The 22,916-nt window shown below is 43.9% G+C and overlaps 1 protein-coding gene and 1 non-coding gene across 2 annotated transcripts in view; both read right to left on the reverse strand.

Moving 5' to 3' along the window:
- Positions 1–22,916, reverse strand: part of GADL1 (glutamate decarboxylase like 1) — a 149,630-nt gene that overhangs the window by 51,576 nt on the left and 75,138 nt on the right. Inside the window, exon 13 of the mRNA XM_068982668.1 lies at positions 16,698–16,787. Within this exon, the coding sequence (XP_068838769.1) occupies positions 16,698–16,787 (90 nt within the window). The remainder of the gene's footprint in view (positions 1–16,697; positions 16,788–22,916) is intronic.
- On the reverse strand, positions 20,947–21,049 carry LOC138088066 (U6 spliceosomal RNA). The gene has a single exon (XR_011145656.1). It is a non-coding gene; the product is annotated as a U6 spliceosomal RNA (small nuclear RNA).

Raw genomic sequence — 22,916 nt, forward strand, 5'->3', positions numbered from 1 at the left:
TTTAAAATCTTTCCTGTTATCCTTCATAAAAACTCAGCCTCTAGTTACAATGTTTCCAAGCTCTGATCAACATTGTATTAGAGAAGTTACTCAACAACAGAGATGCACTCCAAGCACCTAGAAGAGAATCTGCCACCTGGTAGGTGCTAGATGTGCTTTCTGAATGAATGGGCAGATTCCAAAGCGAGTTCTGACTCCCTGATTGTCTTTTTACACTGAAGCATTGTTAACGCACATGAAAGATATGAGGAAGAGCCAATTCACTACTACAAGATTCTGGTCCACTGTAGTACCACCTGGAAAAGCAGCTCCCCCAGGCTGTAGGCCGAAAGCCTCCATTCTGAGTCAGATAGGAGGCATTACAGTCAACTAAAGCAAGCTCTGCTGCTGTATTTCTAGCATTTGAATTACCCCTGCCCCTCCCCCAAACAGTGGGGTGCTATCATTTTTAAGACCTTCTAGATAAGGGGATATTTCCATAGGAAGCAGAGCATGATTCAAAGACAGATAGTAGGAGAAGTCTGGACTAAAATTAAGAGAGCCATCTGAAGTCACACTTTAAACATCATGACTTCCAAAAAACGTTTTTTTTTGCATTCTGAACTAATGATGATTTGGCCAACAGAAGACAACTAGACAACCACAAGACCAGCCTGCTGGATTCCCACGGAGACAGACGATTGGCCTCCTCCAATTCCCAAGTGTCTTCCTTACCAAGCTGCCCTTGTCCCGAGAATCCCCCACACAGATCATTCGTGAGATGTGATGGTTCCCAGACCTTCCTGCATGTCAGAAGCCAGATAGAACAGACAATCCCAGAGCGTCACTGTGGACCAACCAAATCAGTTGAGAATAAGCAGTCACAGATTTTAAAATGTCTATGGGTGAGCTGATGGGCAAGAAAGATAAGAACAACTCATGTCTCTAGGAAACCACTATAAGCATGTGAGCCAGTCACCCACAGGGCAACCTATTAGGCCATGTCTCTACTTACCGACTCATTCATTTATTGAGTGTCTGGTGCATGTTAGCAGCATTGTGAGATAACGCAAAGGCGCAACACTAGTAACTGCCCTCTTATTGAAGACACCATACGAGTGTAGGTGATCACTAGGTCGGGTTCACAAGTGTGCAACATGCAGCTGCAAAGGACCCTGGGTGTGGAAGAGCCTCGGGCTTGGTTTAAGGCCCTGCTGTCACTATCTTGAAATTTCTGATAATCTTGGAACAAAGGGCTCTGTATTTTTCCTTTTGGCTGGGCTCTATACTAGCCTGGCATAGGCTGTGAAAGCTCGAATATGGCTAACCCCAGTGGGACACCCTGCCACTTTCTTCATCTCCCTTTCCATCAACAGTGTCATCAACACAAATAAGTGAATCTTTGCTGATCGCAGGGATTGTCAATGCATCTTCCTTCCTTGTGCTAAAATCCATCAGCTATTTCCTCCAACAGGTGACTCCTAATTGCCTGCCGTCCTCTTCCCTGCCTTGTTGCCGTCTTTTCCACTCCCTGCCCCACATGTTGCTGTCTCACAGTAACTGCCAAGACAGGGTAGCAAAGACATCCCAGGAGTACATGGAAAGGGTGGTAGTGGTGGGTTAGTCACTAAATCATGTCCGACTCGTGCAACCTCATGGACTGTCACCAGCCGAGAATACTGGAGTGGGTTGCCATTCCCTTCTCCAGGGGATCTTCTTGATCCAGGGATCAAAGCTGCATCTCCTCCTCTTTACCAACAGCCACCAAGGGCACCCCATATGGAAAGGGTACTCATGCTCTGCTAAAGCGCTTGAGCCACTCAGGAAGTGCTCTCAGGGCAAGTTGGGGTTTGACAGCTTAATTGGAGGTTGACTCAGACCCCCAAATTCCCCATCTACTAGGTTGAAAGCTGCATTGAGGCTAGGAGAAGGCTAGGTCATAACCATGTTCCTTCAGAGAAGGAAACAGGTACAGTATCTCTGGAGCCTCCAGGAGGAGATCGCACATGAAGATGGTGAGCAGGAGGCTGAATTAAATCAGATCTCCGCAGGCCCTGAATGACTGTGGACTCTCTCCTCTGGGGTGAAGGGAAAGCTAAGCAGTGACATGATCAGGGTTGCATTTTAGAAAGTTCACCGTTATAATGGTATTGAAGTTGATCTGGAGGGGGACAAGAAAAAAGACATGAAGAAAGTGTTTAAGGCTCATACAGCCCTTCAAACGTGGGGAAACAAGATTAATAATAATGAAAGGTAGTATTTAACGAACACTGACTCTGTGCCAGACACTGTACCTGAGTGATGCCAACCCTATCAAAACCCTTATGGTATGTGCTTTTTATTATCCCCCATGCTATTGAAGGGAAAGAGGAGGCAAAGGGACTTTAAGCAGCTTGTCTCTGGTTACACAGCCAGCAGGCAACAAGGGTGTTATTTATTCAACTCCAGATCTGGTGATTTTAAACTCCAATAAAAATCTTAACATGATACCTAAAAAAAAAAAAAGTTCTACGAGACGTACACAAAGTTTTAAATATTATATTAAAAACTGTTCTTTTAAAAACATCCAGAAGGGTAGCATTTTAGCAGCCTTGAGAACTCATTATAAAGCAACACCATTTAAAACCTTTTGTTCCTGGCACAAAAACAGAAACACGTATCAATAGAACAGATTGGAAGATCCAGAAATAGAAAAATTGTTTTTAAAAAATGTGACACATGATAACACAAGCTTCCCATAACAAAAAGTGCTAGAAAGAATTATTTAATAAATCAAATTGAAATAACTAGATAATAATTTGGGGAACTGATCAGGTTAGATATATACTTTATACTGTACATAAAAATAGCCTCTGCATGGATTAAGGAGTTAAATACAAATAAAAAAAAATTGAATGACAGAAAAACCAACAGGAGATGGAATAGAATATTTATCAGATTTGGGAAAGAACAGTAACTTCAGCTTTGATGCAGTGGAATAAATCATGAAGGGAAGGACTGACAGATTTGAATACATAAAAAATTTAAAACTTCTGTACAATGAGAAAACAGCAAGACTAAAATAAAAAGGACATTATACTGAGGCATTATTTGCATTCCATCTGACAAAAAGGGCTTTTAAACTCAAACTCTATATATCCTCATTCAAATTTATAAGGAAAACATCAGATCTGCAAATATACATATGTAATATAAGGAAAAAATAATGGATACACAGAGAAGCACCATAGGTAAAGAAAAAATAGAAAATGGCTCAGTCCACCAACGATTGAAACAATAAAAGGAAAACAAACTTAAGATGGGAGTTTTTACCTTCCTAAGCAACATTCCCCCCAAGCAGACAACACACAGGTTGCTGCTGCACTTGGATGGAAGGCTGAGCACTGGTTGCTTACTGGTGGGTGCGACCTTCTTAAAACTCAGTATCACAACACACAGCTGGAGTCAGGCTCCAAACCACAGTGATTTCCACAATCAGCAGTTACATACTGAGCCCTTTTATCTTCCGGAAATAATAAAAGCAAAAGTGGATTGAGCCTGGAGACGGTCATTCATTATCGCTCACAAGGGGAAAATGCTGTAAACCACCTGAACATCACAGATTATGGGAATGGTTTTATAAACTGTGACACACACTGTTACACAAGGTGAGACACTTTAAGCTTTTCAGAATTTTAGTCCAAAAGGATGGAGAGAGACAGGTAGCTATCCTGAGAGGGAAACAGTATGAAGAGCAAATCATAAAATGATTTCCTTTAAGGTTGTTAGCGCCTGGATGAGCTCACCATTGGAGGGGAGCAATATATTAGAGAAAAAAGAAGGAGGAACATGTGAGAAAGAGAGAGAGAGAAGCAAGGAGAGGAAGACTGGGAGCAGAGGAGAGGGGAGTGCGTGGTGAGAGTGCAGGGGGGCTGGAGTCCGACAGCAGACGTCTGCCAAGGTAAGCACAGACGGAAAGACAAAAAGCTACAGGCACATGCTTGAAGCGGAGGCTCAAGGGCCAACTTTATCGTTCGAGAACTCCTCACCTAGGTAAGCTGTCCTTGATTTGGCAGGACCCTGTGCCCTTGATATCAGCGGTGCTATAATTCTGTGACCTTTTATAACAGCCAGCTTTTAGTGTCACTTCCCAGCTAGGAAAGGAAAAATGCACAGAAGTGCCACCAGGGGGCAAGTTTGGTACTGGCAAAGGGACTTCAAACAGAACATGCAAAAAAATATACATCTATTTTTCTTTCAGCACAGGGTCCATTCGCTGTTTTGCAACAGTAAATACTGCATCAAGTCCCAAGCAATTTCCTTAATGGGTGTGTAGTGGGTATGAATTTTGCTCAGGTGTACAAGAAATGTCACAGTGCTTCACAGCCTTTACATAAAATTAAATCCAACCTCAAGCTGCCATCCTACTAGTTCAGGTTGAAAGTCAATTCAGTCATCATCACGGCTCCCGCAGCCTCGCAGGGTCCAGCAGAGATTCTTGGGGGAGTCTCAGTCAGGGCTGACATTTGGTCTTTGGTTCAGTATGTGAAAGGCTTATGGTTTGAACCAACATGGTCCCCTGATAGGCTGTGACTTTTTAGGAATGGGCAGACAGCCACCTGAAACTCACACACACACACACACACACACACCTCCTTAGAGCTCTCGGGGGAGGGAAGCTGGGGATCAAGACCTCCTTCTCTGCAGAGCCCTTATCTCCAGCATGCCATGCCCCTCTCGGCTCCTCTTCACTGTGCCTGCCACTCCTGCCTCCACGGTCCTCACCTTCCTCTGCGGGTTTTGTCTCTGGCCAGCTGAAGCTTACAGAAGATCTAGGAAGACAGACGTCTTCAAAACTACAGAAGCCCCAAGAGAAGCGCGGAGTCCAGAGGGCAGGCCTCCCCTCAGGACAGGGACGGCTGAAAACACAACAGCAGCAAACACACCTATACCCTAAGCATGCTGCCACACTGCCCACAAGACCGCAGTTCTTAAAAACCCCGCTTACAAGTCCACCAGCATGAGACAGTGAATTTTCCTTTTCTGGCAGATGACACAGAACTCAGCTATCCCTCAGAGTTGATGGCGGGCCAGGACTGGCCATCAGATTAGCTGCCCTGGGGGAGCAAAGATAAGGGTGGGGGCACATCCTCATCTCAAGGAGCTTCTGGTGGCACACACACAGAAACATGGGATCAGGTACTAGTGGATTTAGGGAAGAGTTGCAAGCTAAAAGCCTGAAGGCCGTTTGCCAACATTTACGACATTTAAAAGCAAAGGCCAGTTCTATTTGCAATTTTTTAAGGAATCTCCGCACTGTTCTCCATAGTGGCTGTACTAGTTTGCATTCCCACCAACAGTGTAAGAGGGTTCCCTTTTCTCCACATCCTCTCCAATATTTATTGCTTGTACACTTTTGGATCGCAGCCATTCTGACTGGTGTGAAATGGTACCTCATTGTGGTCTTGATTTGCATTTCTCTGATAATGAGTGATGTTGAGCATCTTTTCATGTGTTTGTTAGCCATCCGTATGTCTTCTTTGGAGAAATGTCTATTTAGTTCTTTAGCCCATTTTTTGATTGGGTCGTTTATTTTTCTGGAATTGAGCTGCATAAGTTGCTTGTATATTTTTGAGATTAGTTGTTTGTCAGTTGCTATTATTTTCTCTCATTCAGAAGGCTGTCTTTTCACCTTGCTTATAGTTTCTTTTGTTGTGCAGAAGCTTTTAATTTTAATTAGATCCCATTTGTTTATTTTTGCTTTTATTTCCAGTATTCTGGGAGGTGGATCATAGAGGATCCTGCTGTGATTTATGTCGGAGACTGTTTTGCCTATGCCATACGACCCAGCAATCCCACTGCTGGGCATACACAGTGAGGAAACCAGAATTGAAAGAGACACATGTACCCCAATGTTCATCGCAGCACTGTTTTATAATAGCCAGGACATGGAAACAACCTAGATGTCCATCAGCAGATGAATGGAAAAGTAAGCTGTGGCACATATACACGATGGAGTATTACTCAGCTATTAAAAAGAATACATTTGAATCAGTTCTAATGAGTTGGATGAAACTGGAGCCAATTATACAGAGTGAAGTAAGCCAGAAAGAAAAACACCAATACAGTATACTAACACATATATATGGAATTTAGAAAGATGGTAATGATAACCCTGTATGCGAGACAGCAAAAGAGACACAGATGTATAGAACGGACTTTTGGACTCTGAGGGAGAGGGAGAGGGTGGGATGATTTGGGAGAATGGCACTGAAACATGTATACTATCATATAAGAAACGAATCGCCAGTCTATGTTCGATACAGGATACAGGATGCTTGGGGCTGGTGCACGGGGATGATCCAGAGAGATGATACGGCGTGGGAGGTGGGAGGGGGGTTCAGGATTGGGAACTCATGTACACCCGTGGCAGATTCATGTCAATGTATGGCAAAAACAATACAGTATTGTAAAGTAAAATAAAGTAAAAACAAAAATTAAAAAAAAAAAAAAGCAAAGGCCAGTTTATAGAAGTTTCTATAAATCTAGGATCTCTTAAAAAAAATAAGGGGGCCTGGAAAGCCAGGTCTGCGTCCCCATGGCAGCCATCCCTAGGGACTGAGCGGAGGCTGCTCCGGGCGCCTGGAACCAGCGCTCCCCGCCAGCTGGCCGCAGCCCTTACCACTCCCTGCGGTACCATCCCCGTCTGCTTCCTTCCTATGCGCTGCTGGCTCACCGCTACAGGTTTTAGGTTTGCAACTCCTGACTGAGTGGACTAAATGACATTATACTCAGGACACAGCGGTAAGCGTTCCATGAAACTAACAGCGTCTTCAGTTCTTCAGGGCTCAGCACGATGGGTCTGGAGATTCAGGATTATTTCAGACAAGCCTGAAGATCTGAGCAGAGTAAAGAAACTGCCGTGTTTAAGGGACCGACTTATTTCATCTGCAGATGTTACAGACCAGGCCAGTCATCCTCCCAGCTTCACACAGATAGTATGTATGACTGTGTGCCGAAGACCAAACCCGAGGCACCAACAGGGATTTGGGAAATGCGGCTGCGGCTCTGTTCTCTGGCCTCATTTCCCGTCACTGCTATCCTGATGGATCAGCCAGTCACACGGGGACAAATGTGTGCTGCAGTGAGTGAGCTGCCAGAGGCCGCGCCCACGGACATTCTTCTCTCAGACACAGCCCTGTCCTGACCTCGGGTCCACGGGCTCAGCCCCAGCCTTTAGGGACACCGGCTTCATTTTTCTGAACTTAAATTTGCAACAGATCATTAAAAGCTCAGAACTTCTTGCACAGTTAGAAAAGTCTAACAGAAACATGAGAGACTGTTAAACTTAGCAGACAAAAATAAAGGAAAGAAAATAATTTTTTATTGAGAACATCTAGACTTGTTTGGCTTTCTTGGGGGGGTGTGTGGCTTAAGTAACAATCTGGGGAAACTCTTCCCTATATGTCTGAAAATAATGCTTAAAGACCAGAAAGCAATATATGAAATAAATTAACGACACCAATTTGACAAATGTATCCTACATGTTGAAAAGTGTTACTGAACACAAAGGACAATTCGTGTGAACCTCCCCTTTATACACACATCCCCAACATGCAGCCGTGTGAACCTTTAACTGCTTGAAACTGTATTGACCCAACAAAGGAGAGCTACTTAGAAAGACCATGAGGAAACACAGGGAAAAGAGACAGGCATCAAAGCGGCCCAACGAAGCACCCACCTCCTCCTGCAGAAGGGGCAGCCAGCCTCCCGGGCTGACTCTGAAGAAGCTGCACGCAAGGGACTAAGGGGCTCCTTGACCCCTGATGACCCCGAAGAAACTGCTTACAACTAACAGAGTATCTGGCAGATTGTACAAAATAACATCTTTCCCTGAGAGAATACCTAAGAGAAGAGCATTTTATCTCTGGTCTTAATAGTTTGGGGAAAGAGGATATAGTATCTGTCCCCGATGGCTCAGCATGTGAACCCACCTCCCAATGCAGAAGACACGGGGGAGATGTAAATTCAATCCCTGGGTCAGGAAAAATACCCTGGAGGAGGAAATGGCATCCTGCTCCAGTGTTCTTGCCTGGAAAATTCCATGGACAGAGGGGCCTTGTGATCTATAGTTCAAAGGGTCGCAAATACTCAGACATGATTGAGCAACTAAGCAGGCATGCAGGCAAGACATAATAGAGTATTTTCAAAATTGACATCCCAGCCATCATCAGGAGGACGCCATCTCAAGTTACACCTGGAAATATTTTGGGCTTCCCTCATGGCTCAGCTGGTAAAGAATCCGCCTGTCCCTGGTTTGATTCCTGGGTTGGGAAGATCTGCTGGAGAAGGGATAGGCTACCCACTCCAGTATTCTTGGGCTTCCCTGGTGGTTTAGCTGGTAAAGAATCCACCTGCAATACAGGAGACCTGGGTTTGATCCCTGGGTTGGGAAGATCCCCTGGAGAAGGGAAAGGCTACCCACTCCAGTATTCTGGCCTGGAGAATTCCATGGACTATATAGTCCATGGGGTCGCGAAGAGTCAGACATGACTGAGCGACTTTCCCTTTCTTTTCAAGACACTTCTATATTAGCCGCTGCTGCTAATTTGCTTCAGTCGCGTCCATCTCTGTGCAACCCCATAGATGGCAGCCCACCAGGCTCCTCTGTCCCTGAGATTCTCCAGGCAAGAATACTGGAGTGGGTTGCTATTTCCTTCTTCCTTCTATATTAGAATATTCTTAAATATGATTTTTAAAGTTTGGCTTTAAAATGAAGGATATCCACTAGCAAACAGGATTTTTGAAGATGTTATAATTTCTGTATCACAGGGTTAAAAAAGAATCTCATGTTTGGAAAAAAAACAAACACTGTCATGCTTTTAAAGAAAAGCATGGGGTTTTTAGGGGTTTTTAGTTCATTGTCAAAAAATGAGTTATTGATAAGCCAAAGTCACAGATGATGAGGAAAAGAAAATCAAAATCAAGTCCCCAAAATACACAGAAGACTTACAAACGTGTACGGACTCATATGCACTCGTGTGAACGCACACCCACAGAGGAAGCGAGTGAAGCACAGCCAGGGCACTGAGGCCCTCCCTGCCGAGACCCGGGAGTGGGTGTCCTTGGAAGCACACGACCCTCCCCGGTGTTCACGTCTCAAATTCTGTTCATCGGAAACCCACCAGGGAGAACAGGAGATTCCCTCCAAAGATACCCAGAGTGCCGTATCAAGCTATACCACCAAATAAGCAATAAAACAACAAAGCCATCAAGCAGGTTCTAAACAATTTAGTCTTCAACCTGAAATCAAATTGCCAACATCTGCTGGATCATGGAAAAAGCAAGAGAGTTCCAGAAAAACATCTATTTCTGCTTTATTGACTATGCCAAAGCCTTTGACTATATGGATCACAATAAACTGTGGAAAATTCTGAAAGAAATGGGAATACCAGACCACCTGACCTGCCTCTTGAGAAACCTGTATGCAGGTCAAGAAGCAACAGTTAGAACTGGACATGGAACAACAGACTGGTTCCAAATAGGAAAAGGAGTAAGTCAAGGCTGTATATGGTCACCCTGCTTATTTAACTTATATGCAGAGTACATCATGAGAAATGCTGCAGTCAGCAATCCTGATTCCAGGGAGAAATATCAATAACCTCAGATATGCAGATGACACCACCCTTATGGCAGAAAGTGAAGATGAACTAAAGAGCCTCTTGATGAAAGAGGAGAGTGAGAAAGTTGGCTTAAAGCTCAGCATTTAGAAAACTAAGATCATGGCATCCAGTCCCATCACTTCATGGCAAATAGATGGGGAAACAGTAGAAACAGTGGCTGACTTTATTTCTCTGGGCTCCAAAATCACGGCAGATGGTGATTGCAGCCATGAAATGGAAAGATGTTACTCCTTGGAAGGAAAGTTATAACCAACCTAGACAGCATATTAAAAAGCAGAGACATTACTTTGTCAACAAAGTTCTGTCTAGTCAAGTCTATGGTTTTTCCAGTAGTCATATATGGATGTGAGAGTTGGACTATAAAGAAAGCTGAGCACCGAAGAATTGGTGCTTTTAAACTGTGGTATTGGAGAAGACTCTTGAAAGTCCCTTGGACAGCAAGGAGATACAGCCAGTCCATCCTAAAGGAGATCAGTCCTGGGTGTTCATTGGAAGGACTGATGTTGAAGGTGAAACTTCAATACTTTGGCCACCTGATGTGAAGAGCTGACTCATTTGAAAAGACCCTGGTGCTGGGAAAGATTGAGGGCAGGAGAAGGGGACGACAGGATGAGATGGCTGGATGGCATCACCAACTCAATGGACATGAGTTTGGGTGAACTCCGGGGGTTGGTGATGGACAGGAAGGCCTGGCGTGCTGCGGTTCATGGGGTCGCAAAGAGTAGGACACGACTGAGCGACTGATCTGACTGACTGCTGAGGAGAAAGGAGCCTGTTATAAATGTCAAACATTAGTCACAAATCTGCAGGTCTGTGAATGAAAAAAAATGTTGAAATGACCATGCCTGATTACAAAACACACTTTATTGATTACCTTTAAGAATGTGAATTATGGTGGTGGAATGCAGAGCTGTTGAAGAGACGGTGACCGAGGAGGAAGCCTTCTGCATCGGAACACTGAGTGATGACGAAATAAAACAAGCTGACCAAGCTTCAGTTACACTCCCTGGGCCTTATGGCTGCAGCTTTATCTCTGTTCCCTCTCCCCAGCTCCCCTGCCCCTCCCACCCAGTCACCGAGTGAGAAAGAAAGTCGCCTTAGGGAGTCATGCATTCTTGACCACAGAGCAGGCAGCCTTTAGAAGCCCTGGGCGGCCTGCTGAAGCTCTCGCTCTGGACCCAGGGGCACTGTCTCTGAACCTGAAATCAGTGCAGATAGTGGGTGTTTCAGCAAGGAGATGAGAGGAAGAAAAAGAGAAGCGGGCAGGGAACGCAAATGTTTGCAAACTAATTGATTGACTATGGCATAGTCATGGTCTCCAAACAAGACAGTCCCTTTGGTATAAAAAGACAAGATTAGAGCATCTCTGAGTGATTAAACATTTTAAGTCCATTCCTAAGAACACTTATTTGCTCTGCGACAATTGTGAAAGTCACTCAGTTGTGTCCGACTCTTTGGGACCCCACAGACTATGCAGTTCATGGAATTTTCCAGGCCAGAATACTGGAGTGGGTAGCCTTTCCCTTCTCCAAGGGATCTTCCCAACCCAGGGATCGAACCCTGGTCTCCTACATTGCAGGTGGATTCTTTAGCAGCTGAGCCACTAGGGAAGCCCAATACTTATTTTGTGTATTATTTAAATGTACATACGATTTTTTAAATGAATACATGCAGGGGACTTTCCTGGTGGCCCGCCTTGCAATGCAGGGGATGTGGGTCTGATCCCTGGTCGGGAACTAAGATGTCACATGCCACAGACTAATTAAGCCTGCATTCCACAACTAGAGAGCCCATGCGCCAGAAGATCTCGAGTGCTGCAACTGAGACCTGATGTGGCCAAATAAATAATAGGAAATTAAAAAAAATTAATACATGTAGATGATTTTAAAACAACTAACACATATTGGGGTAAAGACTCAATTAAAAATTTTTTTTCTAACTGTTACAAGATTGTGGTCAAAACTTGGATAGCCTTTGTCCGGATAAACACTCAAGAACCTCTCTGCCTTCATTGGGTCTATACTTTGGTTTGCTATTATTATTGCTGTCATTCCTATCACCTTCACAAAAGCAATATATATTAAAGAAATTAAGATATCACAGAGGAATAGAAAGGAAAGGGGAAAATCACCTGTAACTATGTCTAAAGTAGTTTGGTGTCTATCGTCTGCCACTTCCCTACCCACATAAACAATATTTCATATGTATGTGAGTATCTATGTCTATACAAACTATGGGCTTTCCAGGTGGCACTAGTGGCAAAGAATCCACCTGCCAAAGCAGGAGACACAAGTTTGATTCCTGGGTCAGGAAGATCCTCTGGAGGAAGAAATGTCAACCCATTCAAGTATTCTCACCTGGAAAACTCCATGGATTGAGGAGCCTGGCAGGCTACACTGCATGGGCGTTGCAAAGAGTGAGACACGACTGAGTGATTGAGCACACACACACAAACAGTAATTTTTCAAAATTCACATCACGCTGCTGCTGCTGCTGGTGCTAAGTCGCTTCAGTCGTGTCCGACTCTGTGCGACCCCATAGACGGCAGCCCACCAGGCTCCCCCATCCCTGGGATTCTCCAGGCAAGAATACTGGAGTGGGTTGCCATTTCCTTCTCCAATGCAGGAAAGTGAAAAGTGAAAGTGAAGTCGCTCAGTCGTGTCCGACTCTGTGCGACCCCATAGACAGCAGTCCACCAGGCTCCCCTGTTTCTGGGATTCTCCAGGCAAGAACACTGGAGTGGGTTGCCATTTCCTTCTCCAATGCATGAAAGTGAAAAGTGAAAGTGAAGTCGCTCAGTTGTGTCCGACTCTTAGCGACCCCATGGACTGCAGCCTACCAGACTCCTCCGTCCATGGATTTTTCAGGCAAGGGTACTGGAGTGGGGCGCCATTGCCTTCTCCCACATCATGCTATAGTGACTGTTCTATAACTTATCTTTCTGGTTAATAACAAATTATGAATATGTTATTCTGGAACAAAATTTTAATAATCTATACACTACAAATTTGCATATAAATTGCATACTATATTTGAACCAATTCCCTATAGCTGAATATTGAAGTTTTTAAAAATGTCTTGCTATTTTAATGCCAGACCTTTGGAGGCCAAGCAAAATGGACTAGATTGTACCCTGTGGATCAGTCATTCTCAGGGGAACAGTACTACACCTCCAGGGAATATTCTGGAAAGTCAGGCAGATGCTTTTGGTTTTCTTGATGTTTGGGGGTTGCTACTGGTATTCAGTAGCTTGGGCACCCAGATGCCAGCTGCTCTGCCCTGTGCAGAGCAGTCCTGAGCCAGAAAAAGCTGCCCCACATCCTGCAGGACTTTCAAACGTCCTGCTGGAAATGCAGGAGCCCAGGAGCCTGATTATAGTTACCAGAACCTGTTTCACAAGCAAATGCAAACTATTCTATGCTCATTCTAAAAAAATACTAAGTTTTCTACTATCATGTAAATCAAGGGGAAATATTTTCTTCAATGCTTTACCAGGAGTTGTGTGTCTTGTTTTGAAAATTATGGGGCTTTCCCCAGTGGACCAGTGGTTGAGACTCTGCTTCCAGTGCAGCGGGCATGGGTTCAATCCCTGATCAGGAAACTAAGATCCCACATGCCGCACAGCACAGCCAAAAAGTAAAAATTTAAAAAAAGAGAAAAAAAGAAAATTATGTCTTTAATATCATCACCCCATTCCTATTATTTGTATCAGCAACAACTTTTAAGAGTCATGTTCATGGTGATTCTAAGAGGATATATAAGGATCTTAGCACTTCCTCATGTCTTCTAATCTTGTTGTGCCAAATGTTTATGTAATAAAATACATATCATTAAAGATTATTATTCCTTCATATGACTAGTAACACCTTCTGCTACCTTTTACAAAATTCCATGTAGGTAGGCCTTATTTTCTATTGGTTTCATCTTCAGAGAATAAAGAGAACATCAACAGAATTTATTATAAACAGTAGTTGGTGGTCGATCGGGTGGAAAGCTGTGACTAGAAGAACAAGGAAAGCATTCAGAGGCCTTCAGGAGGAAAATGAGGAGGTAAAACAGGGCAGCAGGTATGACTGTGTGGAGAGAAGAAAAAATAAACAGGAGACAGAGACCAGAAAAGATGCAGGAACAATCTGCTTGGGGAACTGATGAAGACCTAGAAGGCCGCAATGTCTGAAAAAAAAATAATAATAATAATAGCTCTAACGGAGGGCAACTTAAAAAGGAGTCTGGAACCCAGTGGATGCGCAGGGTCCGGGAGGGGCTGCCACAGCAGCAGGAGAATGACTGTGTTCTCAACAAGTCTCACATGTGCACATGTGACACACACACTCTTACACACCGACACACTCAAACCCCAGATTCATTACCAAACAGTCTTCCTCCCCTCCTCCTGCCAGAGGGAAGACTTCTCACACCATTGATTCTGAACCCTGACAGCTCCATCTGACACGAGTCTGAGGCAGGTGGGCAAAGCCTTATTCGGCTTATTTATTTGTTTGTGATTCTCCAACCAAGATAAACCCCGAAACAAATTTCAAGTGTGCTTTAAGTACGCTCTAGGTTATAAATCACACGCTTGCATTCTCATACTACAGTAAGCATGAAATCGCATAGATCATCAATAGATACATATGCCTCCCTGCCTTGCCGAATCCACGCACACGCTTCTACACCAAGAAAGAGGCTAAAAGGGAACTTAGACTGGGCACCCACGATGATTCACCTGCAACATATGTGTTTATGAATCAGAAGAAACCAGAACAATTAGAATCGGATGATACCAGACTCAGCTAGGGCCCCAAGGTTCTAACCAGCAGAAAAGCGTTCCCAAAATGAAAGGATGGAGATTCACGGACGTTAGTCATGAAAGCACAAATGCTGGCCAAAACTGCAGGGAGAAGAGACGGCCCCGATTCATATTCAATTTCCAGTTAAGATTAAAACTGTATCATGTGCTGACTTATCTGATTTTAACTTACATACCCATCTTGATTTCAAATTTTCTGAGATTAGATCATGTAAACACTTCTTTAAACAAAGGAAGAGTGAGGCCACAGTATCCCCAAACATAAAAGGGACTATTTAGTTGTCCTGATCCATGTCCGTGCAATGGTCCATAAAAGATGAACATCACCTTCTCGTGTGGTTTTCTTAACAATCAGAAAGACAGAATGGCCACCATATTTTTCTCAGCTGTTAGCAATTATCCCCCACATCGCCAAACAACGCCTGATGCATTCCATCAAAGCCAACAATGTCCCTGGAAACATCACGATTAAATTCTCACACCATTAAGCTCTTGTTTCTTTTTGAGTCACTTACCGTCTGAAATGTATTTTTTAGTACATTCTCATTTGCACTGTATGACATATGAAAGGCAAGCCAGATCCTGCCTGAAATGGCCCATGGAGGGCTTGTCTAGGCAAAGGCACAGGTAACTCTGTCCATCTCTCCCTATCTCTGCGACCTGATTGCAGGTTCAAGGAGCGGTAGAGTATTTATATACTGGGTGTGTGCTGTGCTACCTTGCAGGAGAATAAATGAGCCACGAATAAACAGAAAGTGACCCAAGGCAAAAGAAGATGCTGCAGGTAAGGATCCAGGTGGCTATGGCTTAAAGGTCATGATCGTCCCACCTCCATCCGACTAGGCACAAATTCCAAGCACCTCGCTGTGGGAGACGGGCCTCCATCTGCGCCCGTCACTCATCCTACCCTCCGCACCGCCCCCCACCCCACTCTGTTGGTCTTCCACCACGCCCTCCTCTCTCGAGCCTCTGGGCCAGCACGCTGTGATTCTTCCTGCAACTGCCTGACTGGCAGCTACTTACTATTCAAGACTCCGATTTTCTGTCACACACACAAGGGTGATATCCTTTCTCTCTGCCTTTATAGGGTTTCTCTCCCTCTAGGCACCTATGAGTCCCTTTGTGATGATCTCTTTACTTGCCTGTCTCCTAGAATACGAGATTCCCAGGATGGGGACCAAGTCCCTTACGTGTGTATCTCCTGGGCTGGGCATAGCGAGCACCTGATTGGAAAGTTCTCCCTTTTCTTCTAGAGGGCAAGGAGAAGGGATACCATCTATCAAAGCTGTTAAAACTATCATTTATTTCCCCACTGAGGGCAGAGAGGGGTTTGTATATAGTAGCTGTTACTGCCAGGCCCATATAGCTAGCTCACTGTGCTGGAGAGGGAGCAGGCAGGGGATACAGGGATACAGGGCTCCTGACATGATGGGACCCAAGAACTTGCCCTTTACTTGATGGGCACAGAGTGCTCAGGGGATGCTCATTCAATTCAATCTGCACTCCATCCATGCAGCAGGAAGGTGGGGTCACAGAAGGTCGACTTGGGAGACTTCAGAGTTCTTGGGAACTTGGGTTAGGAGGAGGATGCTCCCTGGCAGGGCCATGTTGGGGGAGGGGCAGGAGGGACACAAGAGGTCCCCAGTGCCCGAGGCCTCTCCTCACTCTGGACGGCCAGCCCTCCCAAGCTGTGTGTGAAGGTTCCCTGCAGCATATTCAGTTCGATGGTGAGCTGACATTCATTGCTGGCATCTCTTTTTTATCACATTAGTCCCTTGGGCAAAAGATGCAGGGTCTTTGTTGACAGAAAGAACAGAAAGGCTCACATTCACAAAGGGGAGCAGATTTAGACTTTAAGGTTACTTTCTACTGAGGTGATTCAAACAGTCACAGACAAGAACCAGTGGAGACGAAGAAAGAAGCATTTCATCACATGACATTAGCCATTGCCAGATCACATGCTCTGAAGCGCACCGAGAATTAGAACTTCGTATAAATTCTACAACCATTTTGCAAACAGCACAATTATTTTGAATTTGTGTGTGTGTGTGTCAAGTGTGTTGGCTGGTCAAATGTAAACAATGCTTACAGCTGTTTGGCGTGTGCTTAGCTTTTAATATACTAAGAACCACCTCTCTAGAACTTCAAGAAGATCTTGCCAGTCTGGAATTATTTACAGGCTCAGTAGACAACAGGCATTGGATCTGCTTCATTGGAAGGAAAGACGTAATGTGCTTATTACTCACCAAATGAAGTTTTGCCCAGAATTCAGGTCCTTCTTCCATCTGTCTGAGGCTTGGTGGAATGTACCAAAAGCAAATATTGGCATATTCAGGCTGAAGAGGAAGAAAGTTTGAAACTGTTAATTAATCTTAGAATGCAGTTCAACTCTAAGCTAGTTTCTCTGAGTCATCATATGTGTCTAACGTTGGTAACATCAGAATCTGATAGATTAGACATCCATCCTGCCTTACTTTCAGTACTTATTGGGAAATTTTCTTCTCCATTGGCGTACCCAGAGAGTGCTATTTTCTCTGGATACAGGATGAGCACAAGATCAAGAATAAACACAATTAAGTTAGAAACTGACCCAATGCAGATCTAACTAAGCATTAGTTATAGTGTCTGACAAGCAAACACCCAGAGGTGCCCTCATTTGTCCCTCTGGTGTGATCACTCACCTAGAGCCAGACATCCTGGAATGCAAAGTCAAGTGGACCTTAGAAAGCATCACTATGAACAAAGCTAGTGGAGGTGATGGAATTCCAGTTGAGCTATTTCAACTCCTAAAAGATGATGCTGTGAAAGTGCTGCACTCAATATGCCAGCAAATTTGGAAAACTCAGCAGTGGCCACAGGACTGGAAAAGGTCAGTTTTCATTCCAATCCCAAAGAAAGGCAATGCCAAAGAATGCTCAAACTACTGCACAATTGCACTCATCTCACACACTAGTAAAGTAATACTCAAAATTCTCCAAGCCAGGCTTCAGCAATACGTGAACCATGAACTTCCAGATGTTCAAGCTGGTTTTAGAAAAGGCAGAGGAACCAGAGATCAAATTGCCAACATTGGCTGGATCATGGAAAAAGCAAGAGAGTTCCAGAAAAACATCTACTTCTGCTTTATTCACGATGTCAAAGCCTTTGACTGTGTGGATCACAATAAATTGTGGAAAATTCTGAGAGAGATGGGAATACCAGACCACCTGACCTGCCTCTTGAGAAACCTGTATGCAGGTCAGGAAGCAACAGTTAGAACTGGACATGGAACAACAGACTGGTTCCAAATAAGAAAAGGAGTACGTCAAGGCTGTATATTGTCACCCTGCTTATTTAGCTTTGCAGAGTATATCATAAGAAACACTGGGCTGGAGGAAGCACAAGCTGGAATCAAGATTGCCAGGAGAAATATCAATAACCTCAGATATGCAGATGACACCACCCTTATGGCAGAAAGTGAAGATGAACTAATGAGCCTCTTGATGAAAGTGAAAGAGGAGAGTAAAAAAGTTGGCTTAAAGCTCAACATTCAAAAAATGAAGATCACGGCATCCAGTCCCATCACTTCATGGCAAGTAGATGGGAAGACAGTGGAAACAGTGGCTGACTTTACTTTTGGGGGCCCCAAAATCACTGCAGATAGTGACTGCAGCCATGAAATGAAAAGATGCTTACTCCTTGGAAGGAAAGTTATGACCAACCTAGATAGCATATTCAAAAGCAGAGACATTACTTTGTCAACAAAGGTCTATCTAGTCAAGGCTATGGTTTTTCCAGTAGTCATGTATGGATGTGAGAGTTGGACTGTGAAGAAAGCTGAGCACTGAAGAATTGACGGTTTTGAACTGTGGTGTTGGAGAGGACTCTTGAGAGTCCCTTGGACTGCAAGGAGATCCAACCAGTCCATCCTAAAAGACATCAGTCCTGGGTGTTCATTGGAAGGACTGATGCTGAAGCTGAAACTCCAATACTTTGGCCACCTGATGTGAAGAGCTGACTCATTTGAAAAGACCCTGATGCTGGGAAAGATTGAGGGCAGGAGGAGAAGGGGACGACAGAGGATGAGATAGTTGGATGGTATCAGCGACTCAATGAACATGAGTTTGGGTAAACTCCGGGAGTTGATGATGGACAAGGAGGCCTGGCGTGCTGTAGTTCATGGGGTCGCAAAGAGTCAGACATGACTGAGTGACTGAACTGAACTGAAAACTGATTATTAAGTTATCTCACACATCTCCTAACAACTTCTTCGCTACTTAAGGCAGCCAAAGTTGTCTTCTAGTGCCTGCTCTACTTGACGAATGCAAAATCACCGATTACTTGTGAGTTGATAAAATATGACATACTTGGGCTTCACTTAACCAGCCTTGCTATGAGCCTGATCAACATAGCATCAGAAGAAGAAAAAAAAAAAAAAGAACATCACCTTGACTCCTGACTCTAGAGTATCAGTATCGGGAAGGGTGTTAAGTCCACTAGAGACCTTGTTTGCAGTGTACACTAAGCCCCTGGGCTCAGAACCCCCAGAGTGCAATTCAGTTCATCACAGAAAAGGCTGAAGTACTGGCATTTTCAGAAGCGTTTCAGGGGACTTCCCTGGTGGTTCCATGGTTAAGAGTCCACTTTCCAGTGCAGGAAACATGGGTTCGATCCACGGTCAGAGCGTTCCTCCATGCCTTAGAGCAACTCAGCCCGAGAGCTGTAACTGCTGGGCCCACGCACCACAACGGAAGAGCCCACGTGCCTCCCCTGAGACCTGATGCAGCCAAATAAGTAAATTAGTTAATAAATTAACTTTTAAGAAGAAGCATTTCAGGTGATCTTAAGCGAGCTGCACATCATCTAGGTTTGAGAACTTCTGGGCTAAAGTGGCCCAGTTATTTTCTCCAGTAATCTGGTTTTCCATTAGACATACTTTGGTTAAACATGGAATAAGGTCTCACAATAGGCTTCGGGCAGCTGTTTTCACAGAGACATAAACACAGGGCCTGCTAGGGGCAATCACAGACTTGTACTCAATGACCAGGTGATAACAGACATTACCTTGGGGGCTGACAACTCAGACACACCAAGCTGTGCTCAGAAAAGACCATGGGTCATGCCCGCCCACCTGGCACCTTCCTCATCGCATTCTTCGTGCTGATAGTTTCAGAAATGACTTCCATTTTCCCACCACAAACACAGTTTGTAGGTAATAACCAGTGTCAGCATAAAGTTTCAAAGTATTTCAGAGAGAGAGGAAACGGCTATCATCTCATCTCCTAAAATCAAAACTGGTACTACAGAGTTTGGATTTTAGTGGATTTTAAATTACAAGTGATAGCCCAGAAACATTCCCAGCTCAACAAGATAAGCTCTTGATCTGATCATCCTTTCACCTTTGAAGTCAGTAACGGGTTTATTGAATTTGATCAAAAAAAAGTCAAAAGATTTAAAAAAAGAAAAAAAAGAAGGAGCTACAAGTCTTCAAAACAGAGAGTAGTTCAAAATGGAGCACTTTGTAATTCTAGTCAATTTCCACAAACATTATTCATGAGACTATAACAGTCTTTACAAATCTACACAATTTATACTTGGTTTTCTAATTTATGATTAATTTGGTTTTTCTAGACTAGAATGTCCTGACCTTCGAATTACTTAATCATCTAATGTGAACAAATCTGTTGTTGAATAAATAAAGTCACTATGGTTGATTAGAAAGTAGAAAAAAATGGAGTTATCTGTCACTGGATTCTAGGAATTGGTGTCTTCATGTAAATGAAGGATTTTTTTCCAGATACCATTTATGTCAGTTACCAATTTATTGCCTCTCAGCTCCAAATCCACCCTCTCTGTATATCCTGCAATAATGGAGGTGGACACTATAAATATGTCTCCTTGCCGTCTGGTCCCATCAGAGACTTTATCAGCAGAGGGTGCTGGAGGGACACGGAGAAGGAGGAGCGGCCTCCTCCCGGTCTCCTGGCTCATCTCACGGGGCTCCTGCAGTGGGTGGGGCTCTTGCCAGCAGTTTTGGTGACCAGAACCAAGTGGCCCCAACAGCATCCCCCAGCACCGCACCCTGGGCTGGCTTCACCACGGCCTGGTCACACGTAGGCGCCCATAACAGTTTTCCCTTGCACACTCTCCTCCAGGGATCTCATCGGGAAGGCCGCCAGCTAGGCCAACTTGCCCTGGATGGCTTGAGTGAATCCAAGATTGAGCAGTGCCCTGAAATCAGCGTGCTGCTCTCCAGCACTCCAGCTGGTGGATTCCTAGAGACCCCACCAGCCTGACACCTTGGGGGATGTGCCTGCCATCCTGTGAGTCACACACACCCTTTCCAACCAAGTCTGGATCTCAAGTCTGGGTGAGGGCGGCCTCTTGTCTGATGCTCTGTCTCAATTCTAGAAGTGATGGCTGTTCTCCACATCATCTGCTATTTCTGTACTTTTAAAGGTCTTTTTCTCTCTTATGAGGCATCTCCCATGACTCCAATCCCCTGTTAATAATTCTTTTTTTATGGAACTCTTCACAAATCTACATATCATCCTTGTACTGGGACCACACTAATCTTTTCTGTATCACTCCAGTTTTAATATATGTGCTGTTAAAGCAAGCATGATAATTTTTTTTTTTTTAACTTGGCTACACTAGGTCTTAGTTATGGCATGTGGGTTCTGATCTAGTTCCCAGACCAGGGATCCAGCGCAGGCCCCTGCATCGGGACTGCAGAGTTTAACCCAAGCACTATAATTCTTTACATTGCATGTTCCCACTTCAAATTACTGTGCAGTTTTTGTCTTCTTGTTAGACACTAATCCATCATTAAATTAGCCCTTCCCTTTCATTTGCAGGGCGACATTATGGACCATTTTGCAGTAGCTTCCACCTGATTCCCTGGTGGCTTAGATGGTAAAGAATCTGCCTGGAATGCAGGAGACCTGGGTTCAATCCCTGGGTCAGGAAGATCCCCTGGAGAAGAAACAGCAACCCACTCTAGTATTCTTGCCTGGAGAGTTCCATGGAAAGAGGAGCCTGGAGGGCTACAAATCCCTGGGGTCATAGACATGACTGAGTGACTAACACATCATTAAATTAGCCATTCTCTTTTATTTGCATGGCAATATTGTGAATCATTTTGCAATCATTTCTATCTGCTATCACATCTGCTCAATATTTTATAATTTGGGACTTAAGCCTTTTGAATCACATTTTAAACTTTCTTCCTTCAGTCAGTTTCAGTCTAGATATTTCAGAAGTGACAAACCTGGGGTCCCTTTGCCCAGCCTCTTTGAGAATGGTGTGGCTTCAGTGCTATGACATTTGAAAACTGGTGAAGCCTTTTTGACATCTCATTTCACTGGAGGAAATTTGATATGCCACTTGGTGGAATACCTTTATGATAAATCATTCCTCAAATTACTAAAACTTGAAAAAAAACAAGTTTTTAAAAAAATAAACAACAAACCTTGAGTATTCACAAAGAGTGTTCATATTGAATTTTCCTGTCTCTGCCTATGTAGCTTTTATTTTGTATAGACTTTCTTCAAATGCCTTCAAAGCACTAAACTGTGTTATCAGAGTAGAATTATTCACATGCCACTTAATTGCCTACATATATGAAAGCCTGACCTCTTGGGTGTCTTAGGACCACATGTAGCCCATATTGTCTAACCCTGTAACACTGAGAAGGCATAAGAAGGAATCCAAGTGTCCAGACCAGGCAGGTGATAGAATGGCACAAAGACTCTGTAGCAGTGAAGGTGTCATCATCTTTTTAAAAAATTCATGAAGACATAAAGAAGTGTCACGAAAGAAAAGATGGGTTCATTCTACCCTGATTTTCACAGAGAAAGAAAGGAGCTGTATTCCAAGAAATAAAGCCCGTGCTTTCATGTCAATTCCAGCAAGGATTATTGAGCAAATAACATGAGACTCTTGGGGAAAAAAGGTCAATGGTCAGCAAGCTGTAGCGGCTCGCATTCTCTAAAACTGAGTTTTGTCAAAAGAAACTATTCTCCCTTTCTGCAATACTGTTAATTCACCACCGCCACAATACCAATAAAAGCCAGCACTATGCTTTTTAATAAGTATAACTGTAGAGTCTAGCACATAGGCCAAAATGATCAGTCATGCAAATATACAGTGGACAAAGGGGTCATGACGGATTTTATTTGATTTCAAGCTCACAAATTTTAAGTAACCAATTACACTACTGAAAAATTCCAAAGACAGCACTTGGTAGCACAAAGAGCCTGGGTTTTGGAGTCACATGGATGCAGTGTGAATCCCAACTTCACCAGATCTTTGCTTGGACAGGTATCTGTCCAAGCTCTCTAAGCTTCAGCTTCCTAATCTATAAGATGGAGACTGCACTGTCTACCCCCACAGTGTTGGCTTGATGAGTAAAGGGATTATTTCCAATATTTACCATCACATATGGCACACAGAAGGCACTCTCCTATGTAGCTATTATCTGGAAC

This window comes from Capricornis sumatraensis, chromosome 10 (genome assembly GCF_032405125.1).
Source record: "Capricornis sumatraensis isolate serow.1 chromosome 10, serow.2, whole genome shotgun sequence".
NCBI classification, from domain to species: Eukaryota; Metazoa; Chordata; class Mammalia; order Artiodactyla; family Bovidae; genus Capricornis; species Capricornis sumatraensis.